The sequence below is a fragment of the Leptodactylus fuscus genome, chromosome 1, assembly GCF_031893055.1.
Source record: "Leptodactylus fuscus isolate aLepFus1 chromosome 1, aLepFus1.hap2, whole genome shotgun sequence".
Classification (NCBI taxonomy): Eukaryota; Metazoa; Chordata; class Amphibia; order Anura; family Leptodactylidae; genus Leptodactylus; species Leptodactylus fuscus.
This window is the reverse complement of record NC_134265.1, coordinates 243,510,104-243,532,570: the sequence shown is the minus strand read 5'-3', so window position 1 is coordinate 243,532,570 and position 22,467 is coordinate 243,510,104. Positions and strand designations below refer to the sequence as shown.

Sequence of the window (22,467 nt, the reverse complement as noted above, 5' to 3'; positions counted from 1 at the left end):
TATCAAAAATTAATTATCAAAATTAATGTTATCAACCAAACTTACATTTTATTTATTATGCTTACTTATATAGCGCCATCATATTCTGCAGCGCTTTACAGACATTGACAGTCACTGTCCCATATAGGGCTCACAATCTACATTCCCTATCAGTATGTCTTTGGTGTGTGGGAAGAAACCGGAGTACCCGGAGGAAACCCACACAAACACGGGGAGAACATACAAACTCCTTGCAGATGTTGTCCTTGGCAGGATTTGAACCTAGGACTCTAGAGCTACAAGGCTGCATTGCTAACCACTGAGCCACCATGCTGCCCATTTTGGTCTTTTTGGTCTTAAGAAACCATGAATCCAGACAGTGTAGAATTTTGGGGCGCCTGTGATTGAGATATACTGTACAAAGCTATTTCTGATTTAGGCATGGGCATTCAAATTAAATAATTTATGAGAAAATGTGGCCTGCAGTACTTAAAAACGCCGCAAAGCACTTTGATTTATAATCAGAAAAGCAGAGATAAGCTAAGGCACCACGTAGTGTCCCGCAGCAAAAAAGCGAACATGGTCATGTGATATAATGTCCATGGTCATGTGATATACTGTCCATGGTCATTTGATGAATACACGGGTACACAGCTCATTACCAGGCAGATGACTGATTACTGTGCTGTGACTGTAACAATCTGTGCACCTGTGTGTACATCACATCACCATAGACTGTACATCACATGACCGTGGTCCGAATTTCATCTACTAGAGGTAAGTAGAATGAATGATCGCAAGCAGAGATCTAGAAAACTGTAATTGTACGACTTTTTATTATACAAACAATAACATTTGTCTTTTAATATTAATCTTAAAGTGGACAACTCCTAATAAATACCCACTGGAGAAGGTCATTTTATATTTTTTGCTCTAAATAAGAAGAATGCAAATTTCAAATGTGTTCATCGCCTTTAATGACTTGCACCCCTATGAGCTACATATTGCAATGCTGTTTGGAATGGGGCAAATTGCCATGTACAGTATGTGGCCTGGTTTAGAAACTTTATATTCAGTTACCAATTTTATATGTATATATACAGGACCAAATATCCCAAAGAACTGTCTGTAAAAATTACAGAAATTCTGATTATTAAAAATAATAGTGAAGTCAATGTAAAATACATTTTTCATTGTTTAACAGCTCTTATCCTTGAAGTACTTCTTTCACGTTTTCATTCTAGATATGGGTATTGTCAAAACATAGATCAGGTGCTAAGTTTTTACAGGTATTTTGTTTGGTTTTGTGATTATATAGTAAAGATTTAGGATTTGTGGAGCTCTCCATATGTGCTTAGCCAGCCACTATGTTCTGTTATTTATTACTGGTTAAATGGATTCTGAACCTGTAGTCTTCAGCTAATAAATGTGCAGATTGATATAAAGAAGATATTTCTGGAGTTCTCAGAACTGGAGATATATGGGATCAAAGGGGTTGTCTGGCTGGTAAAATTTAAAAAAAGAGTCAGAATGGCATAAAAAAACCAGACAAAAAAACCCAACAACCATTCCTTTTCCGATGCTACCTGAGTCCCCCTTCTCTTCCTTGTCGCTCTCAACACACAAGAACTGATTTCTTAACCAATCATTGGCTGAAGTGGGGCACTGGGGATTGGTGTGGTATCAATTCTTTTGCTTTTCATGCTATCCTATCCCCCCTTTTAAAAAAACAAAAAAAAAAACCCAAACTATTGGGTTGTACAGTTGCATTAATTAGGGATAACGCTATGGTTTGTATTAAACTTCATTGTAAAATGGATGGATAAACTTCACTTTTAGTGTCCCTTTAAACAATCTGGAATTTTACAGTTTCTAGCTGAGGGGGGATGCCAAAGCTTCTCTTCTCTTGGCACTGACTAATGCAAGAGATATATGTTGCAGAATGAGTATTGGTATGAACTGTTTTATTCACATGTTCTCTTAATAAGGTCAAAATAATGAAAATGGCTTTTGCAGACAATGGTTTTAGTGTGCCAGCTGGTTGGAAACCTATTTTTTAACATGGCCATGGCCATGGTTTACTTTGTATGTGGCAAGAAATGTATTGGCATGGACTGGCATTTTGCCATTGTAATATAGCTGTACAGGAACAGAAGCAAAACCATGATACAGCGACTTCTTCCAAAATAAAGACTGCAAGTTTCAATTATTTCAGGTCCTGGCACTACTATAGAAGAGAATAATGCTGTAGTAGCCACAGTTAGAATAGTTACATAACATTTGAGAAATGTGCTATCCATAAAATGGAGCAAATGATGGAAACAGATGACTTTATTATTTCAACGAAGGCTTAGTCATACACTTGTGCTGCTTTACCTGAAAGAAACTTTGAATGAACAAGGCAAAACATGTGGTCTGGCAGTGAAGTCAACAAATATTCCAATGGCAAACTGAGACCTTGACAGTGCTTTGTGAAGGTGGTATTACATAGTAGGCCAGAAAATCAAATGCTGCATTGGGGACATTTCTGACTACAACCAGGTAAACATGACAAATGTTAAAAGATTTTCTGTTCCTCAAACTGAATAGCAAATAATACGTTTCTAATACCCCTTATGATTGACTATATGAAAGACTATACAGTAGATCACATGGCTTTGGGAAGAGAACTTTCCTAGATGAAGGAAATCTCTCACATTCTTTCTTGTGCCACCTAGTGCTCCGAAACCGGTGGACATCCAGAGGACGGGCATTGAGATAGTCAACACCTATAAGTATCTGGGTGTGATCCTCAATAATAAGCTGGACTGGGCTGATCACCTGGACGCGCTGCACAGAAGGGGCCACAGCAGATTCTACCTGCTCAGGAGGCTGAGGGCCTTTGGAGTCCAGGGGACACTTCTTAGGGCCTTTTTCAACTCTGTGTTAGCATCAGTTATCTTCTTCAGAGTGGTCTGCTAGGGGAGTAGCATACCAGCCAGGGACAGAAATAGACTTGACAGGCTGGTTAGAAAGGCCAGTTCTGTCCTGGGGAGCCCAATGTACAGCAGTACAGACGGTGGGTGACAGAAGGGTACTGTCTGTGGTGAGCTCCATGCTGGAGAACAACTCCCATCCCATGTAGGAGACCGTGACAGCACTGGGCAGTACTGTCAGTGACCGACTGCTTCACCCCAAGTGTAAGAAGGAGCGCTATTGGAGATCCTTCCTCCCATCCCTGGTCAGGCTGTATAGTCAACATCAGGCTAAGCAGAGATCACTCCGCACAGAAAATGAAATGATCCTGAAGTCTTTCTTTTTCTTTTAGTTGCTATGACTGCTAGTATCTTTTTTATCTGCTATTCTGATCTTGTATGTGTTCTTTTCTTGTAATATATTACTGTATTATCAATGCTGTTGTAACACACTGAATTTCCCCATGGTGGGACTATTAAAGGACTATCTTATCTTATCTTCTTGGAGGTAGCTTATTCTGTAATATCTGACTTTTTAATCTCTAGGTATATTATCGAAGCAAGACACCTATTGGCAAACTTCCATTCATCAGTACAGTATGGTACTTGCCTTGACAGCAGTGAACTGTTTTCAATAGGCGGTTCTTGCAAGGTCATTTTATTTCTTTTGGGAGCGAGCTAATGTGCTTATCTTTTCCCACGAAGCATTGCCAATAACACTCCTTATACAACTGTTTTTCTTAATAAGAGCCCATACCCGCAGAGCATGCAAAGGAGAAAGGTCTGATTTTAGACACAGTTCAAAGTCCAAATTTCTCAATTCATACTTATAAAGTGCAATAAATGCGATGTAGTCTCTGGTTGGATACACAATGTGTTGTGCTCAGATGTGCAAAAAAGTTCTCTTCCCACATTATTTCAAGCCCATTGCCATTCATGTAATAAAAATTTGGCCCTTTTCACTCTTATAATTACAGATTTGGTTTAGGTGAACCTGTGTGTTCATTTTTTACTGGTGTTATGGTAATGTATATGAGACAATCACATAAAAACATGAGATCGACAGGTAAATTACATTAGGAATTGATCAGGTGTAAAAGTTAGTTCTCTGACCTACAATTACAGTATATTCTTGTAAAGAAGCAACTATACTTCTGAAATGTTGCTCTTTTCTCTCTTTAGGCTGGGATGATACGCACATCAGAGGATGAATTTTTCATCGAACCTTTGGAGAAAGGCAAACAAAAAGAGGAAGAAGAAGGAAGAATGCATGTAATATACAAAAGATCAACAGCAAAGAAAGCTATGCCTGAAGATATCCCCAACAGATCAGGTCAGGCACAAATTACACTGTGGATGTGCATAGCTGGTAGTATAGTAATTTCCTTTTTGTGATGTTGTGACGGTGAAAGGGATGCCAACTGATATACTGTATGTGACCCACAATCTATAAATATACTTAAAAAATATACAATATGGTATATTACATTTATGTTATAGAAAAAAATTATTTAGTATGAACTGATAAGTCCTTATACAACCCTAAGGGTGAATTCACACTGAGTAAACGCTAGCTTATTCTGAACGTAAAACACGTTCAGAATAAGCGGCGTCTAAAGCAGCTCCATTCATTTCTATGGGAGCGGGGATACGAGCGCTCCCCATAGAAATGAATGGGCTGCTTCTTTCACTCCGTGCAGTCCCATTGAAGTGAATGGGGAGTGCCGGCGTGTACGCTCCGGCATGAGCAGAGCTTGCCGTATACGCCGGCACTCCCCATTCACTTCAATGGGACTGCACGGAGTGAAAGAAGCAGCCCATTCATTTCTATGGGGAGCGCTCGTATCCCCGCTCCCATAGAAATGAATGGAGCTGCTTTAGACGCCGCTTATTCTGAACGTGTTTTACGTTCAGAATAAGCTAGCGTTTACTCAGTGTGAATGCACCCTAAGCCATATTGTGGTGATCGGAGAGATCCTGATGGTAAGGACAGGAATTACTCAGGAGGCCATAGTGCAGATGAATCAAGATGAACTTTATTGAGGTGCACTATGAAGGCTGATCCCAGACTTGGGATGAGGAATGTTTAGGTATATGATGGTGTATGGTGCCTTTTCCAAATAATATGTAGTCTCTTTCTATCTATGGGGGCTGTATTAAATGAAGGATCTTAGATAGCTGGAGATGAATGGGTCCTGGCGGAAAGATTTTTCAAATCGCAACCACTCTACTTTTACCTTTATAGGGCTGACAGCTTTCTTCCCTGTCTCAGGGCTGTAGCACTCAGGTTACTGAGCAGTTGACTTCACTTTTCTTAAGGGCTGCAATGACTCTTAGCAGTTGTTGACTGCTAGTACATAACTTATGTTATATAATCTATACGGGACTGTGCGACCTGAAGCCACATCATAAATACTGTCTGGGATTAACCAGGGTTGCACCTTGCCATTTTTAGTACTTGTACTTTGCATTCTGAGGATAAATTGTATTCTAGTGAGTGATCGTCTTTAAGGCTCTGGTTGCCATTTCACAAATCAGTTAGAAAGTTGCATACAGTGGCCTATCTGTAGCCTTGAGAAAAACACAGTATACAGTTTTTCCTTTCCAGACATAATAAAAAAAAATTGTCTGATCCTTTGAAGATCTTAAATTTGGGTAAATATTTATTCAACAAATTCAACAAAAACTAGGCATAGATGCACAAGATAATGATAGTATCTTGTAGGGCTGCTTCTATACTTTCCAAAGATGTCTATTATTCTGAATTACAGCTCAATTTTCTTGAAAATCAGCATTTTACTTTTGTGTGTTTCGTCTGCTGGGGCTTTACTGTCTGTTCTAGATAATCACCAACTTCCATACAGTTCTGCCCTTCACTTCTTGAGTGTTACAGTATTTTCCACTTTAAGTATACACTTACTGCTTCCATAGGAATTAAGAGAGTAGTAGCAGCCAGGTGTTGGTAATCTAAATACTGTTGATTAATTGATCATCAGCAAGTGTGATTATCTCTAGAAAATCAGAAGTTTTGGCAGTTCTCTGGTCTGAAACATTGAGGCATGTAGTAACAGAATGGCAAAGAGAAAAGACATCAGAAATTATCTTGGAGAAGTTATTCCTGCTGCCCATCAAACTGGGAAGGGTTATAAAGCCATTTCAAGCAAGCTGATCATTTCAAGCAATCTCCATCATTCTACAGTAGAAATGGAAAAAAGCAGTCCATTCATTTCTATGGGGAGCGCTTGCATGCCGACTCCCATAGAAATGAATGGGAAGTGTCCGGCAGCCCTGCTGTAACGCCGGCGTCTACAGCTGTGATACACGCTGGCGTTCCGTAGTGTGAATGCACCCTTATAGAAAACCATAGTTTAATAAGCTATTGCTGCTAAAGGTGGTTCTGTTGTTTCAACTTAATTTTCACACGTCTTTTCTATTCTGTCTTCATTTTTTTTTTTAAAGGGAAGCTTTTAAAACCTTAAATCGGCATATTCAAATTTACCATGACTAGTCATGGAGCAGGGAACAGTTTTATCTAGTCATACAGTCGTTGAACTAGTTCATACTCTATAGACAGGTAGGTTATCCTGGCTGAACTCAGACAGTGAGGGAAATGTCAATTACACTTTGTATAATAAAACAGTAGACACCCGACGGCTAGGGCGGCCGCCATAGTTAAACACCAGGCATCCACCGTACTAGTTCAGAGGATGTCGGGAAGGGGTTAAGATTCAATAAATAGAGTGGGCACCATAAAATGTTAATGTTGGGGACAACTCTATGTGCTGCCAAAAGTACATGTAACAAAGAGAAGACAGTTATATACATAAATGGAGATGCTCAACTCAAATTTCACAAAAAATATATAAAACATTTAGTCAGGACACTTTTCTACACAGGACAAACATGTTTAAAATTATTAAAATAGGATGTTGTGCCCATGTTGGGAAGTTTGTTCAATATACAACTATAAATATTGAAATAATGTAACACAGTCCCAATTATCTGTTGCTAAATAATGCTGAATATGCATCACGGTTCCTATAGTGTATTTTATCAATATATGTATACCTGCAAAGTGCATTCAATATCAGAATACTGACCCTGTGTAGTATACCTAATATCTCTCCCTTTGAAATATCGAAGGTATATATTTTTAATAACAAATCCTAGAGCAATAAAAACAATATACAAATCTATTAGGTATATAGGTGAACTGTAAGTGAAAGTCAGTAATACAGTCAGTAATACAAGAGCTCACCGCTCTTGTATCCATAAATAGATTTATAAGCCCATGTCTTACCCTACTTGCAATAACAAACTTCTCTCATCTTGTATAACCCATCAAACAGGCTTCAACTAGTGTGATGACTGCATGACTAGAGGAAGCTGCTTCCTAATCCCGCAACTAATTAAGAATATATTTGAACATGTCAATCTAAGGGTAAGTTCACACTGAGTTTTTTGGTCAGCGTTTTGAGGCTGTATCTGCCTCAAAATCCTGACCAAAAAGACTTGATTTCAATGGGAGCTGCTCAGGTCTTTATTCCAAGAGCTATTTCTTGGGCTTAATCAGGAGCTGAGTGTGCGGCTGGATGCTGGTGCAGTGCACCGGCTTTCAGTGGCGGCTACCCGGTTTTTGAATCAGAACCTGAGATGGCCTCTGCCTCAGGTTCCGATAAAAAAAAAAACCCTGTGTGAACTTACCCTGAGGTTTTCAAAGCTTTTAACTTGACTTTTGAGCAGCAAAAATCTTAGAACACTCAGAAGTCAATTTCGGGTGGAGAAAGCACCTGACGGGTAAATAATGAAGCAGTGGGATCTGCTGCGTGTTGTTCATCTGAGGTTACATTTACCTAAGACCTTCTTTTTTAACTATGTCTTGATGCATATAGCTATAGAATTTGAAGAGGGAGTATTTTCCCATGACTGTATATAGGGACAAAGTATACATGCAATAATAAGATCATTAAAATTGAGATTTAGAAGAAACTAATTTTGGTATCAATGATGTAGTATGGAAATCCGCTTGTTAAAAAAAAAACACCTAAGTCTGTAATGAGCTGGAAATAATTACCTCTTCACAAGGTCTTTATCTACATGCTTTCTTTCAGTCAGAATTCTTGTATATATGGCGTAGTTGTCATGACGCTGGGTGACAGTGTCTTTGTCACAGGTGGGAAATGCGCACAAGCGAGGGATGATTTGAGTGCAGCTCCTGGTTGCTTGGGAATGCTAGACCCTAGAGCAGAAGTCAACACAATAGACATCTAATGAGCCTCCCCTGCTTCCATCCATACAAAAAACTGAGACGGAAGTTATTATTTTAATATGTCTGAACACAAACTTTGGAAATGGGGTAGCTGAGTGCGTTATCAGAGGCCACATCATCTGCATAAATCATTTTTATACTTTACCGTAGAGGCTTAATGTACAATAAAGCTACCAACTAGACATACTAGACATATGACTTACTGTTGTATACACTTCCAGTTAGCATGTATAGCAATGTTCCTGGTACTGACAGCCGAAATGACTTCAGATGATACGTCTCTGTCGCAAGACAATACAGCTTTTATCCAAGTGTAGAGAAACAAGGGCAAGTGGCCCTAGCTAACACAGAATGACCCGATATCAGACAAAGGGTCAAATGAAGGCTTTGTCCCCTTCCTGTATTAAAACATCACATCCTAAACGTGGAGACAAGCTACTAATTTCCTCTTTTTTCAGAAAAGGACGTGTGATCACTCTTCTCTTCTAAGAGGCTCGCCAAACAATGCTTTCTTTGAATCCCTTGTAGGAGGTAGAGCTGGCCATTTGACGTTTTTCAATAGGACCTCACTGTAGTGGCTGGCCCTGCTTTTCACAAGCTTGTGCAGCAAGAGGTGTTTAAGTGTTATAGAGGTCAGTCTGAAGATCTTTTTACCACCCAGTATTCCTTTCTGTGGGAAATTCGGTTTGGCCAAAAATGATCTACTTAGCCAATTTTCAGAAGGAAGCTTTCAGAAATGGCCTCTTTTAATGTCCAGAGTGTTTGATGAAGTGTTTTGCTTTTGCATTCATAAGGGCAGCAGGTAGCTGTAACAATCAGTTTGTGCTTTGTGACCATTCAGATGTATAGTCTGGATTAAGAAGCCATTTGGTTGCCTCCTAGTTATGTGCAGAAGTAACATGACTTATTTAATTTGTGTGATTTCTATCTAAATGTCAAATATCTATCTATCTGTCTGTCCACAAGATAGGTCATAAGTATGTGATCTGTGGGGATCCAACACCTGTGGTTGTGAAAGGAAGCACCACTATACAGTGGTCGGGGCTACTGCGCTACTCAAATTACTTGAATCAGAGCATCATTACTTTTTCACTAGGGGCTTCCAGCACCCAAATGCTGATGCAACAACTGATTTGTACCAGACTGGATGTCGGACCCCAGCAGATCAGTGGATAGGTCATCAATATGAAAAAAAAAATGTTTTGAGCTGGAAAACCCCTTTAAGTAGAAGGTCAATCTTACATTTTTTTTAACCTTGACATGGCTCTGAAATATCCTATTTTCAAGATTGTTGTGAAGTTCCTTATATATCCCATTGTTAGCAAGGCTTCCATACTTTTCTTTGAGTGTTCACAATATAATACTAAAGCCATTTAACCCATAGAAGTGGAAAGGAATATGCAAATAAGTTCTCCTGGAAGTAATGATATGGCCCCTATAGAGCTCTAATAACAACATCATCAAGTCTGTCTGAGATTACAAGGAGATATGGAAGAACTTGAATAAGCCTACATCCACAGAAGATCTATTTGACACAAATGGAGTTTGTCCTTTATAAATGGCATGGTCAGTCAGAATCAGTAAAGCTTCTCTAAATCACGATAAAGCTAGTGATTGAATTTCTATGAAAATGAGGCCCGGTTCACATCTGTGTTCGGGTTTCCTTTCGGGGAGTTCACTTGGGGACTCCTCAAAAGGAAACCTATATGCATTAAAAAGTGGTTACCTAAGGAAAACACACCGACCCCATCAGCGCCGCACCTCCCATGAGGCAACCTGAAGCGACCGCTTCAGGCGGCGCTATGCCTGGGCGCCGGGGAGGTCGGCATTTTTGCTGACCTAAGCCAGTCCAGGACAAGCTGTCCTGGACTGGCTTAGGGTCACCGTCACTGAGCGGTGGATTGGGGAGGCCGCTGGAGCAGCGCTGCTCCAGCGGCCGCCCCTCACACTCAGGCAGAGAGCAGGTCCTCTCCCTGCCTGCTCTCTGCCTGCTAAAGACGCTCGCTCCGCCCCCTCCGCTCGGCCCAACAAAAACAAAAACCTATGGTTCACCCCTGGGCCCCATAGACTATAATGGGGTCCGTGTGGTTTCCTCTCGGTTTCGAATCATGCGGAGAGAAAAGTATGTTTTGTGCGGAAACCGAGCGGAAACTACATGTACCCCATTAAGTCTATGGAGTCTGCGGGTTTCTGAAGTAACCACATTTTAATGCATATAGGTTTCTGTTCCCCAAGTAGACTCCCTGAACGGAAACCCAAACACAGATGTGAACCAGCCAACAAACTAGGCATCTAGTTAATTATAAAATATTAAAAAATTGTATAATATAGTATTAATTTATATAGTATTATTATTATTATTATTATTATTATTATTATTATTATTTAATTATATTAATTTCATTTTGAAACTGATGTCAGATTCAGTAACTTTTTACCAATTCCATCCAAAATTGGTCTGTCTCTGACTCCATAATAAGTGCAACGCCAAAAACCTGTTTTTTTTGTTTTTTTTTCATTGACTTAATTTTGTTAATTGAGAAGAAATAGTATTGCCACTATTTTTCAAAGAATTACTACTGTAAAAATGAAAAAAATTTCCTGTAAAAATGAAAAACTTTTACACTGGAAATAGTTAAGCAGATAAGATTATAATGCTCTTTCAGTATTTGTATCTGAATACTTTTTCCACATCTGCTTCCCAGGTGCAAGGGGTATTGAGAACAATTTATTGCTATCACAGTGGCTTGTTATGAATAAGACATAGAGCTGAAACCTATTAGTCACAGAATTAAAATAATTCTACATTTTCTAATGAAATCAGTTGAGAGAATTTGCATCACACATCCATATATTAAAGTCACCGATAGCTTTGATTGTTACTCTTATATTAGGAAAACCATTATATTCAATATATTTCTACTGATTTGAAACTAATATGCTGGGTAAGTGACTATCTAGACAAGATGATCATTTATTTGTTGATTTTGAGTTTAGAGAACTCAGAATACATTTAGGTACCATGATTTTTTCAACTATGTGTTAGTGAAGGTAAACCTCCCTAGATACACCTCTTCATTGAAGTCTCTGTACACGTGTGTCCTCCCTTACTTTTCCTGGTGAATGGACATGGATAATCTGCTTATCAAAACAACAGGATTTTATATTATTATGTCATGAGATCTATTCCACCAAGTTATGTTATGTTGTGAATTACAGGGTTTAATAACACGTCACCTTTGCCCAGCTTTCTACAACTCCCATAGAAATTGTTGAAAAATGTACTTGCAAGTTTGGCCAACTCTACTTGGGACCCTCTTTCTCCTGTTAGGTAAGGGTCTCAGAAGGAAATATACCATAGGTTATGTTAACATAGAGTTTTTGCAGGCTTAGACTAGGTCCACATGGAGGAGTCTGCCATGGGTTTGGGAGCGGATTCCACCCTTGAATCTGTTGCAGATTCTGTCTTGAACCTCGCTTGACTTTCAGCCCCTATACAAAAAACGTCCATCTTTCTTTTTTTCTATTGAAGATTGTGGACCCCATATAGGGCTCACGATGTACATTTTTCCCTATCAATATGTCTTTGGAGTATGGGAGGAAATCCATGCTAACACGGGGCGAACATACAAACTCCTTGCAGATGTTTTGTCCTTGGCAGGGTTTGAACCCAGGACTCCAGCGCTGTAATGCTAAGCACTGAGCCACCGTGTTGTCCCCAGGTGCCCCACATTTCTATAGGTACTATTTAATTAACATGCTGTGAGCTTTTCCACTGCAGATTTTTTTCTGCAATGTGTGAACGGGATTAGCCATAAAAAGTAATGCATGAGGTCCCGCCCTTAAAGTGTTTTCAGGAGTTTAAAAAATTAAACGTGCAAAACTAGAAAATGTTATAAAATTAATCCCCCCCCCCCAAACTTTACTAACTTGGTAAATTCGCCACAAATTTAGTGGTTGTGTCCCAGCAGACGACAGTAGCCTTTCTTGTTTATTTTCCTAGATGGAGGATGTACGTAAATCCACATGACGGCTGCTGCAAATTATTGTTGTGCACACCAGCAGCATTACTTAATAACTGCCAGTACGGCACATCATCTATATGGGAAAATAATCAAGGACCAGCAGATTTCACTGCTGAAATAGTAGGAAATGTAATGTCGATTAACATTTTCTTTTTATTATATAACATTTCCTGCAGTTTTATTTCTTAAATTCTTGGACAGCCCCTGTATGTGTATCCTCTGGTACTATTGTTATGATTTTTGGAAACCAAGACCTCCAATGAAAACAGAACTGTCCTTCCCTGCATCCCCCACCTCACTGTCTATCACACTCTGCACTTCTTTTATGCATACAAAACTTAGTTCTTATAGTGCAGTCTTCTCTTTTCTTGTGATCAGAAACTGGCTTGGATTATAGGTTTTTTCTTTGCATTATTTCCCACTCTGCTTTGTGATCCCATAATACCTAAGCACAACATTACATGGGTTGCTAGAGCAAGTACCATCTCTCTTTATTTTCTTCCCCTCCATATTCTCATAGAGTGCATTAGCTTACAGTCAGGTCGCACTGTCATCCTCTTTATCAGCAGTAACTCTGATAGAAGTTTTTGGACCTCCTACTCAAAAACCTATGTAAAACAGTTCATGTTGTTTTCTAATACAGAAATTTATGGTGCCTGAATGAGTGACACATATTTTTGATTCCCATAGACTCTAGTAGGAAAGTGTGCTACCAAAGTACGGTTCACACTGTTACAATGTAATGGTCTCATGGTAATATAACAAGAACAGGTTAGAGACTGCAACATAGAATTCTTTAATAGAACACATGGGAATCTTTAGTTTGGGAAGGAGCATTTCTGTGACTGCATCTCCTTATATGGGGTGTGCCTATATAATCTCTCCAAGAGATATCCATCGTAGTCTCTAAAGTTATATTTGTACCATACTTCAGTGATAATGTGTTATTTGCTTTTAGCTGGATACCTTTAATTTTTTTTCCTCTGCAAAGAAACCTTTGCAGATGTTGCTAGATGGTCTAGATCCCAGGTTCCCAAACAAGGGGTTGTGTAAATATCTCCAAGGGTCACAAACCTTCACCAATATTTGTGCTGTGCAGTGCAGTAGTTCCAAAATGGCCATTAATAAACGGGTCACTTCTAAAGAGCCCCTAAAAGCAGCCATATCTGGAGTAGAGCAGAGCAGTGGGTGGGCCTGTGGGTGCAGCACAAACATGCAAGTGGAAGAGCAGGCAGTATAGATCAGAACATCTCATATGACCGCAAGAGCCATCCTTGAGGATGTTGCAGACATTTATTGGCACTTACTAGTCATCTAATGTCTACCTCCATTGAACCCTGTGGGAATTGTAGTCCAGGCAGGGTTCTTTAATAATGTAACCTCTGTTGTACTGAATTGCATTTCCCATAGGGCCAATGCAGTACCTATGCCGGATATCTTGTCCTGCATGCAGCCATTAGTGCTGTTGTATTGGAGGGCAGGAGTGCTCCACTGTGAGAAGCAGAACTAATTTCTCAAAAGTACTGTGTTTTGTCTGTGAAAACGTTATGTGTGTGGGGTGTTTTCTGTGAATGGAACTCACTGCATCATGGTGAATTGTGATTCAGAGAACTCCTGAATGCCTGGATTGCTGCTGTAACTAATTCACAGCTTTATGTCAGTTCAGTACTGTAGCGATCTAGCTGTTTAGGAGCTCACTGCACCATTACTATGATGCCATCAGTCAATCCAGGAAATACAGTGCACACGCAGACTGGTATTCAGGGATGGAACATGGTCATGTGAATAAAGCCTTATTTTTAAAATCGGACTAAGTACGGTAGTGGATTGTCCAAAACAAACCCCTCAAAAGTGAGTTCTACCTTCAGGAGAAATTGTGTCTTCTTTTTCGTGAATGATGAAGAAACATTCCTTTCTGATCTCACAAAGACATATTTTTCCTAGATTTCATACGTTCCTTTTAACAGTAATTCTATGTTGATAAAAATAATAATAAATGTCTAGGCCTTTCTTAAACACTGTTAGTGAATTTGCCATCACTATCTCTTGGGGTAAAACATTCCCCAGATTAACCTCTTTCCTTTACTATATCAATGTTGGGTAAAAAATATGCAAATCTATTCTCCAGGATGTAATTAGGAGAACAGTGCCTCTGTATGCTGGCCTCTAGGGGCAGCTCCCTTAACATCATACATGACTCAGTTAATAAGCCTACTGATATGATGTGGGATATATTGCCAAACCAATATTTCTATTCCAAAAGGAACAGATTCCCAGCTATGGACAGCGCTGTTTTGGCCTATTAGGCCTCGTCAGAATAGCGTAGGGATACTGGTTTGGCAGCGTGAGAAACTATAGACCAGGGTCAGGAGATAATCAAACACATTAGGGAGAGTGTGTGCCTACATAGGCGTATGGAGACTTACAAGTCATTCCTTCTCCGCTAGGGAATCTGGGTAAAAAATATGCAAATCTATCCTCCAGGATGTAATTAGGAGAACAGTGCCTCTGTATACTGCCCTCTAGGCTGCCCTATATCAATGTTGAAAGCAGTTTCCTCCACATGCAATTGGTGATCCCTAACTTGTCACATAGTGTTTGGAACAAACAACACACATGAGAAATCTTTATATTGATTTATACCGAAATACCTTTTCTTATGAGATGCTCCTTCCAATCTGCATATTTTATTTTAGGTTACCACACAACTACCTTTAACAAACAATTTTACAACTTTGTACAGATTCGGTTTTTACAGTCCTTCTCACATTGTATATCATTAGTAAATCATGGACGTCACATTGCTGGAACCTCCAGTGACAAGTTACCCTTGTAAAGGGCACCATAGTGTAAATCCTGAAAGCAAAGCACTGCATGCTACCTATTGAATGACTAGGCATCCATTGCTTTCTGTGAACCTATACATCTATCCAGATTGTTAGCTACTTGAAAAGGGGATTCTGATGTAAAAAATATAGAATTTTCATTTTTGCATGATAATTATAACAAATAATTGCTTTAGAGCAGTGAGTTTAAAATTCCAAGTTACCGTAGCATTGTACTTTCCTCCATATAATTTTCTTGGATCCACATTGTATGTTACTGTCTTTTGGATTGCATGTTATTTTTATTAGAACATCTGTATCCTGCTATTTTGGCTATAGTTTGCTTCCTTGGCTACTCACCATATGATAACAATGGGATGTTGTATACAAATTACCAGGTTCAACATTATTTCTTATCACTTATTGTTAAAAAGGCATTTTGAGGACAGGACATCAGAGCTAATGTTGTGTAACGTTAAAGGGGTTTTCCTACAAAACCATATTTAAATTTGTAGCCAATTAGAAGTTAAACATTTTTGCAAGTATATGGAATTAGAAATTTTGAGTTTTCAAATTTTTCCCTTACCATCTTAGTGGTTACAGTCGGTTGTTTTGATAGGTTGCCAATGGATATAACCTTGAATGTTGGAACTTTCTATTTATTTCTATTTATTGTGCTTACTTAGCCCCTTCATATTCCACAGCACTTTACAGATATTGTCAACACTGTCCCAAGTAGGGCTCACAATCTCAATTCCCTATTAGTATCGGAAGGAAACCGGACTACCCAGAAGACATCCTCGCAAATGAAGAGAGAACATACAAACTTAATTTTAGGAAAGTTTTAAAAATATTTAAGAAATAAAAAAGAAATCTCAAAATCACCCATCTTCCTTACTGTAGATCACAAAAATAAGCAAACAAATTAGGCATCCACATGTTGGAAAAAGACCGAACGTGGGTTAAAAAAAAAATCCTAATAGTCAAGTCGCCATTTGGCCTCCACAAAAAAATGTAGTAAGGATTGAGAAAAACGTTGGTTATTAGCTAAAATGATATGAAAAAACAAATCTTATGCCACAAAAAAAGTCACTTTACACAGCTCTGTACAAGGAAACTGAGAAACAGAAAAAGTTACAGATGGCAGAATAGAGTGACAAAAATATTATTATATTATTATTAAAATATTAGCAGTTTAAAAGTTTGGGATTTTTGTAATGGTATTAAAACTATAAACATCTGGTATCGCTATAATACTGACCCAAACTATATAAGGAACATATCAATTTTACCGCACAGTGAACACCATTACTTAACCCTAAATGTGCTATTTATACAAGGAAGACAGTTATAGTAAAGCTTCCATGCTTCTGTAGCAACATCGTAACATTATAATTCCTACATATAATTTATAATAATACTATAAACTTCATTCTCCTCCGTGGCTAAAGATACTCTTCAAAAATGAGTAGAGAAATAATGTAGCGAGACCTCTGCTGGCAGCTCTTTACTTCAATGGCGCTCTAACAATAGCTGACTTCTCTCTGGTCCTTGTGCGCTAGGTTTTGCTTATAACCCACATCCATTACAGCCTAAACGCGAAGGAACTTCTCACATCCACTTCATAGATGGGCACATCGTGCCTACTGCGAGGCTCTAGGCATCTCCTATCAGACTTCATCTCAACTCTTGGACCCCTTGTGTTCCTGTCAAAAATTCCCTCTTTCCTGCCTCATTTCATCGCAGCAAGTTTCACTATGGGGCTTGCTGATCTCCATCCAATCCTCTGGTGTCTCACTTAGGCCTGTTTGCTTCAGTCTGTTACACAGGCAATATTATAGATCTGTAGGGTATAGTTTTGGAGTATGGTGCCCATGCTATACCACTGTATGCCTCCAGTTAAATATAGAGGCACACATTTATTTGGAATTTATTAGAAAACAAACTGGCATCTCTTTAGTTTTCAGTTATATTTATGTTGATACCATTATATTTTGTACTTAAAGGTATTCTATAATTAAAATCACATTTTTTTTCTCGATCACATGTATGAATAGCTTTAAGAAAGGCTATTATTCTCCTACCTTTAGATGTCTTCTCCGCGCCTCCTTGCAGCACTTGGGGTGGTGCCCAATGCTCACACAGCACTGGGGGCGTCCCCAATGCTGTACGAGAAATCTCCATCTTCTTCAGGAACGGCCTCTCTGCGTGTCTTCTTCCGGAGGTGGGTTCAAACTTCTATGCGTTCACAGTCGGCTCTGCCATCAGGAATCGGGCAGAGCCGACTGCACATGCGCGCGGCCATTTTTTTGTGGCTGCTTACCCTGGCTTACTGTGTGAGGGGCCACAAGAAAATGGCCGCTTACACCAGGCGGGTGCGCGCAGTCGGCTCTGTCTGAGGCCCGACGGCAGAGCCGAATGCACATGCGTAGAAGTTTGAACCCACCTCCGGAAGAAGACACACAGAGAGGTCGTTCCTGAAGAAGATGTAAGCGGCGCTGAAGATTTCTCTCGCAGCATTTGGGATGCCCCGAGTGCTGTTTGAGCACAGGAGACCTCCCCCAGTGCTGCAAGAGGACTCATTTGCATACAGACAAAAACCGGGATTTCTACCAAACGGCGGCGCAGAGAAGACAACTAAAGGTAGGAGAAGAATAGCCTTTCTTAAGGCTATTCCTATGTGTTTAACAAAAAATGTGATTTTAATGATAGAATCCCTTTAAATTCCATTGATAATGGTATGTATTTGTCAGTATACCTATTGTCTAATACCTATTGATATGTTTATGACACTACAGTAACACATTGTGTCCTATATACTTTCGACTCCTACTGTTATATGCTAAAGTTCAAATTTTATACACGTTGTGGGAAAATTATCTTTTCCACTTGAGAAACCAGAATAGTTTACATGTCGTACTTATGTTTTTGGTTTAATATTTCACCACTTTAGTTTCTGCAGAATTAAGCAATGACAGCGTCAAGGGAAATGACTGTAAAAACCTCATTTCTAAAAGAAACAGGACTTTAAATATTTCCCATTCAAGCAATGACTCATGGATATCTCAGAGAAGGGCTTTGTGCATACTGCTATTGAGTTAATCATCACCAGTGGTATCAAAGAAACTGTGGGAGTCTAGTTGTTCTATTGGTACATAGTGAATTCCAAGGCAATGACCGACCAAGACTGCTGGATTGCTCTGTGAACAGCGACATACATCTTCTTCAGTTATTATTTTCTATGTATCAGTTATTTTTTATTTTTTTTAAGAGTATTACTGTTTAGTTAGCAGATTTTATTCAGATGCCCTAGTCACAAATTCAGAAGGACCTTACACTGCAAGCCTTGGAGCGGTAGGGTATCTGATTATCTTGAGAGGATGAAGATGTTGCCTTTTCTGCAAAGTGAGCAAGGATAGATCCTGATAGAGCTGCAATTTGGCTCAAAGTCTCTTAATCACCTAGATTTGGCAATAATAGACTCCTTTAGTGTGAAATAATGAACGCCCTGTCCAGTTTAATTTTATGTGAGCTCCAGTCCATCACACTACCACCACCATGTTTATCTGTCAGTATCATGTTCGTTTTTGAAATGCTGTGTTAGTTTTATGCCAGATGTAATAGGCTGTACACCTTCCTAAAAAGTACCAATTTTTGTCTCGCCAGTTCAAAGAATATTGTCCCAAAAGTCTTGGGAATTATCAAGATGTTATTTGGAAAACGTACGACCAGCTATTGTGTTCTTTTTGGTCAGCGGTGGTTTTTGCCTTTGAACTCTTCCATGGATATCATTTTTGTCCAGTCTATAACTTATTGTTGGATCATGAAACTGAACTTAACTGAGGCAAGTGAGGCCTGCAGCGCTTTAGCTGTTGTTCTGGGTTTTTTTGTGACCTCCTGGATGTACCCTTGGAGTAATTTTGGCAGGCTGGCCACTCCTGGATGGGTTCACCATTGTTCCTTGTTTTTGTTTTTTTTTTCCTTGTTCCTTATTCATTTGTGGATAATAGCTCATTGTGGTTCACTGTAGTCCCAAAGAAATGGCTACGTGACTTTGTTTCTCATCTGTTCTTGAATTTCTTCAGTTTGGTACATAATGTGTTGTTTCTTTTATCTTACTTCATGTTGTCAGACAGGTTCTACCTAAGTGATTTCTTGATTCTATGGTATTGGCAATAATCAGGCCTAGATGTGGCTAGTGAAATTGAACTCAGCTTTCCAAAAAGTTGGTTAATCATGGGGGGCAATTATTTTTTCACATAAAGCCATATTATTTGGGATAACTTTTTCCCCTTATTCCTATACATCGGTAGTCAAGCTGTTTAGGCAATTTCAGCTCATTTTTGTTGCAGTCACATTAATTAAATCAAACAACTGTGATAACAATTCCTCTATGTAGGAGTGATCAAGCTGGCTTCTCCCTGCAAGGGTTATAATCATGGAATTCCTCTTTGATAAGGAAAGTTATTAGTTCCTTTATCATCACTGTGATCAGAAAAATCTTACTCTATATGGTGATCACAGTGAAGTGAAAGTAACTTGTGAATTACATTGTGTTAACACAGGCTGCAAACTCTGCCAGCCCCTCCTTCACCTTTTCCTTAAGCTGTGCAATGCCAAAATGGAGCTTCTCCAGTGATAAAAAAAAAGCAATTTACAGTCATCTCTCCTATGCTAAACTACTGGTTTACTCACAAAGGCACTAGGGGTTCATAAAATAAGCCATCCATTTATAAAACCATATGATATCTAATTTTTTGTTCAAAACTATATACATGTGTAGCCCCTGTAATGAGAAGAAATTGAGAAGCATATTTTAATATGTTGATGTGTATTTACAAAAACAATTTTGTTTTAGAGGAAAGAAGAAAAAATTATTTATTTTTTCCACAATTCATACCATTTTTCTATCTCTAGCAAAACATCAAAAATAATTAGATTAATTTAAAAAATAAGGCTACTTATTTCAAGCCGTATGTGTTCTGAAAAAAAAATAGCATAGTAAAAATAGTTGAAATATGTAAAGCCATTAAAAAGATATTGGTGTCTAAAAAAATGATTACTAAAAGTGCTAATTTTGGCTTTAGATTTGGGGCATCAAAGACCCTGAAAGGGTTAATAAATTAAATAATCATTTAAAAACTTATTTTTGTATTTTCTCATGTTATCTTTGATATTCAGATTCGTTTAATAATCTGAAACATTTAAGTGTGACAAAAGTGCAAGTGTGGACTTCTTGCGCATGCGTGGTATGCTTTCTTTGCTTCTGCCAGCCACTGTACAATAAAGCTGTATTGCACAGACACCAGCAGAAGTGGAGGAAGCCACAAGAATGAAGTTGGGTATGTACGCAAGGGACGGGGGCGAGGGAGTTATGGTGATTCTTTGTTTCCGGAAATGTGGAAACGAAACATCACTGGAACATTAGAAAATATACCTGGGATGGTCATGTGACTGCCCCATGTATATAGGTAAATATAGATTTAATTTTTTAAATAAAGTCAATTAGAAGTTAGTTGGGGATTTAGGTTAGGGATTTATTTTCTATTTATCCTGGACAACCCTATTAACAACAAAAAGTTAAAAATAAAAAAATTAAATGAAAATGTGCTCAATCATGAACCAAAATAGGCTGACCATGAAGTAGTTAATTCTAACAAGTACTTTTATAAGAAAACTGTATAGGAAAATGGAGTGGGTACAATATAATACAAATGAATATGTAGGTGCAATATAAATGTCTATGTAAAAGTATACTGTATATTTGTTATATTCCTGTTTTGGATTACCAAGAATAGTTACTGATCATTTTTGACTTTTATAATTTTTCAAAGTCTGAAGAAGGAAGTTATGTCATGCCTGAAGGGTTTACAGTGTTTTGGGCATTTTGGAGTAATGACCGAATGAATTCTTTTCAGTAAGCCTGGCGCATGCACTAGTCACTTAAATCATTTCTAAAAGCAACCTCTATCTGACATTGCCATAGTAAAGTAGCGGTCAATTTATCTCAGTAAGCTTTCTAGGATTATGGTGGATGCTCCACATACTGTACTTTCACGGCAGCACTGCTGGCTTATTTCTGCACGGAGCTTTGAACCTGATAGAATAAGGTCAATAAATGCTTATGGGTAAAAATATCAACAAGATGTACTTAAATAGTGTAAACCTCTTATACTGATATTCTGTCTTGTTGAGTTTATAAACTACTGAAAATTGTCTAAAAATATATATTTTTTATATATTGTGATACGACTTCTTGGATTATTGTACGTCATAAAAGCTGTAAATCTGCTACAATCTTGATTGGAATCATCCCTGAGTTCCAACGGTATGTCACTTATTCCCGGAGAATGTGGTAGGACGTGGTACTAGGCAGTCTAACCTAGTACCACGTCCTACCACCGAGGGCGTGAGAATTGCAGTTCTTACTGAAGAGTCTATCTTTCCTTACAGAAAAACCTCCTGAGGAGCTAGGATACCTGCTAGTGAAACACGTAGAGGAGATTAGGAGATAGGTTTTCTTTCCACATATCTTTTCAGTGATTCGTAACTCAATGACTTCTAGCTAGGTTCGGTGTAGTGGACCAGGTCATTAGGCAATCCCCTTATTAACAGCTGCGATACCTATGCCCTAATATACCTCCGGACATTAATAGGTACAGAGGGGCAAAAAAGTATTTAGTCAGTCACCAATAATGCAAGTTCCACCACTTAAAAAGATGAGAGGTGTCTGTAATTTACATCATAGGTAGACCTCAACTATGAGAGACAAAATGAGAAAACAAATCCAGAAAATCACATTGTCTGATTTTGTAAGAATTTATTTGCAAATTATGGTGGAAAATAAGTATTTGGTCACCTACAAACAATCAAGATTTCTGGCTCTCACAGACCTGTAACTTCTTCATTAAGAGTCTCCTCTTTCCTCCACTCATTACCTGTAGTAATGGTACCTGTTTAAACTTGTTATCAGTATTAAAAGACACCTGTGCACACCCTCAAACAGTCAGACTCCAAACTCCACTATGGTGAAGACCAAAGAGCTGTCAAAGGACACCAGAAACAAAAGTCTAGCCCTGCACCAGGCTGGGAAGACTAAATCTGCAATAGGCAACCAGCTTGGATTGAAGAAATCAACTGTGGGAGCAATAATTAGAAAATGGAAGACATACAAGACCACTGATAATCTCCCTCGATCTGGGGCTCCACGCAAAATCTCACCCCGTGGGGTCAAAATGATCACAAGAACGGTGAGCAAAAATCCCAGAACCATGCGGGGGGACCTAGTGAATGAACTGCAGAGAGCTGGGACCAATGTAACAAAGTCTATAGTGCATGTAAAAGAGCAAAAAAGTGGCACTACTGCAGCTGAGTCAGAACTGCTTTATAAGCAGGTTAAGGCAAAAACTGCATAT

General features: G+C 38.8%; 1 protein-coding gene across 1 annotated transcript in view; it reads left to right on the top strand.

Moving 5' to 3' along the window:
• Window positions 1–22,467, top strand: part of ADAMTS3 (ADAM metallopeptidase with thrombospondin type 1 motif 3) — a 187,046-nt gene that overhangs the window by 60,546 nt on the left and 104,033 nt on the right. Inside the window, exon 4 of the mRNA XM_075284923.1 lies at window positions 4,116–4,266. Coding sequence (XP_075141024.1) covers window positions 4,116–4,266 — 151 coding nt within the window. The remainder of the gene's footprint in view (window positions 1–4,115; window positions 4,267–22,467) is intronic.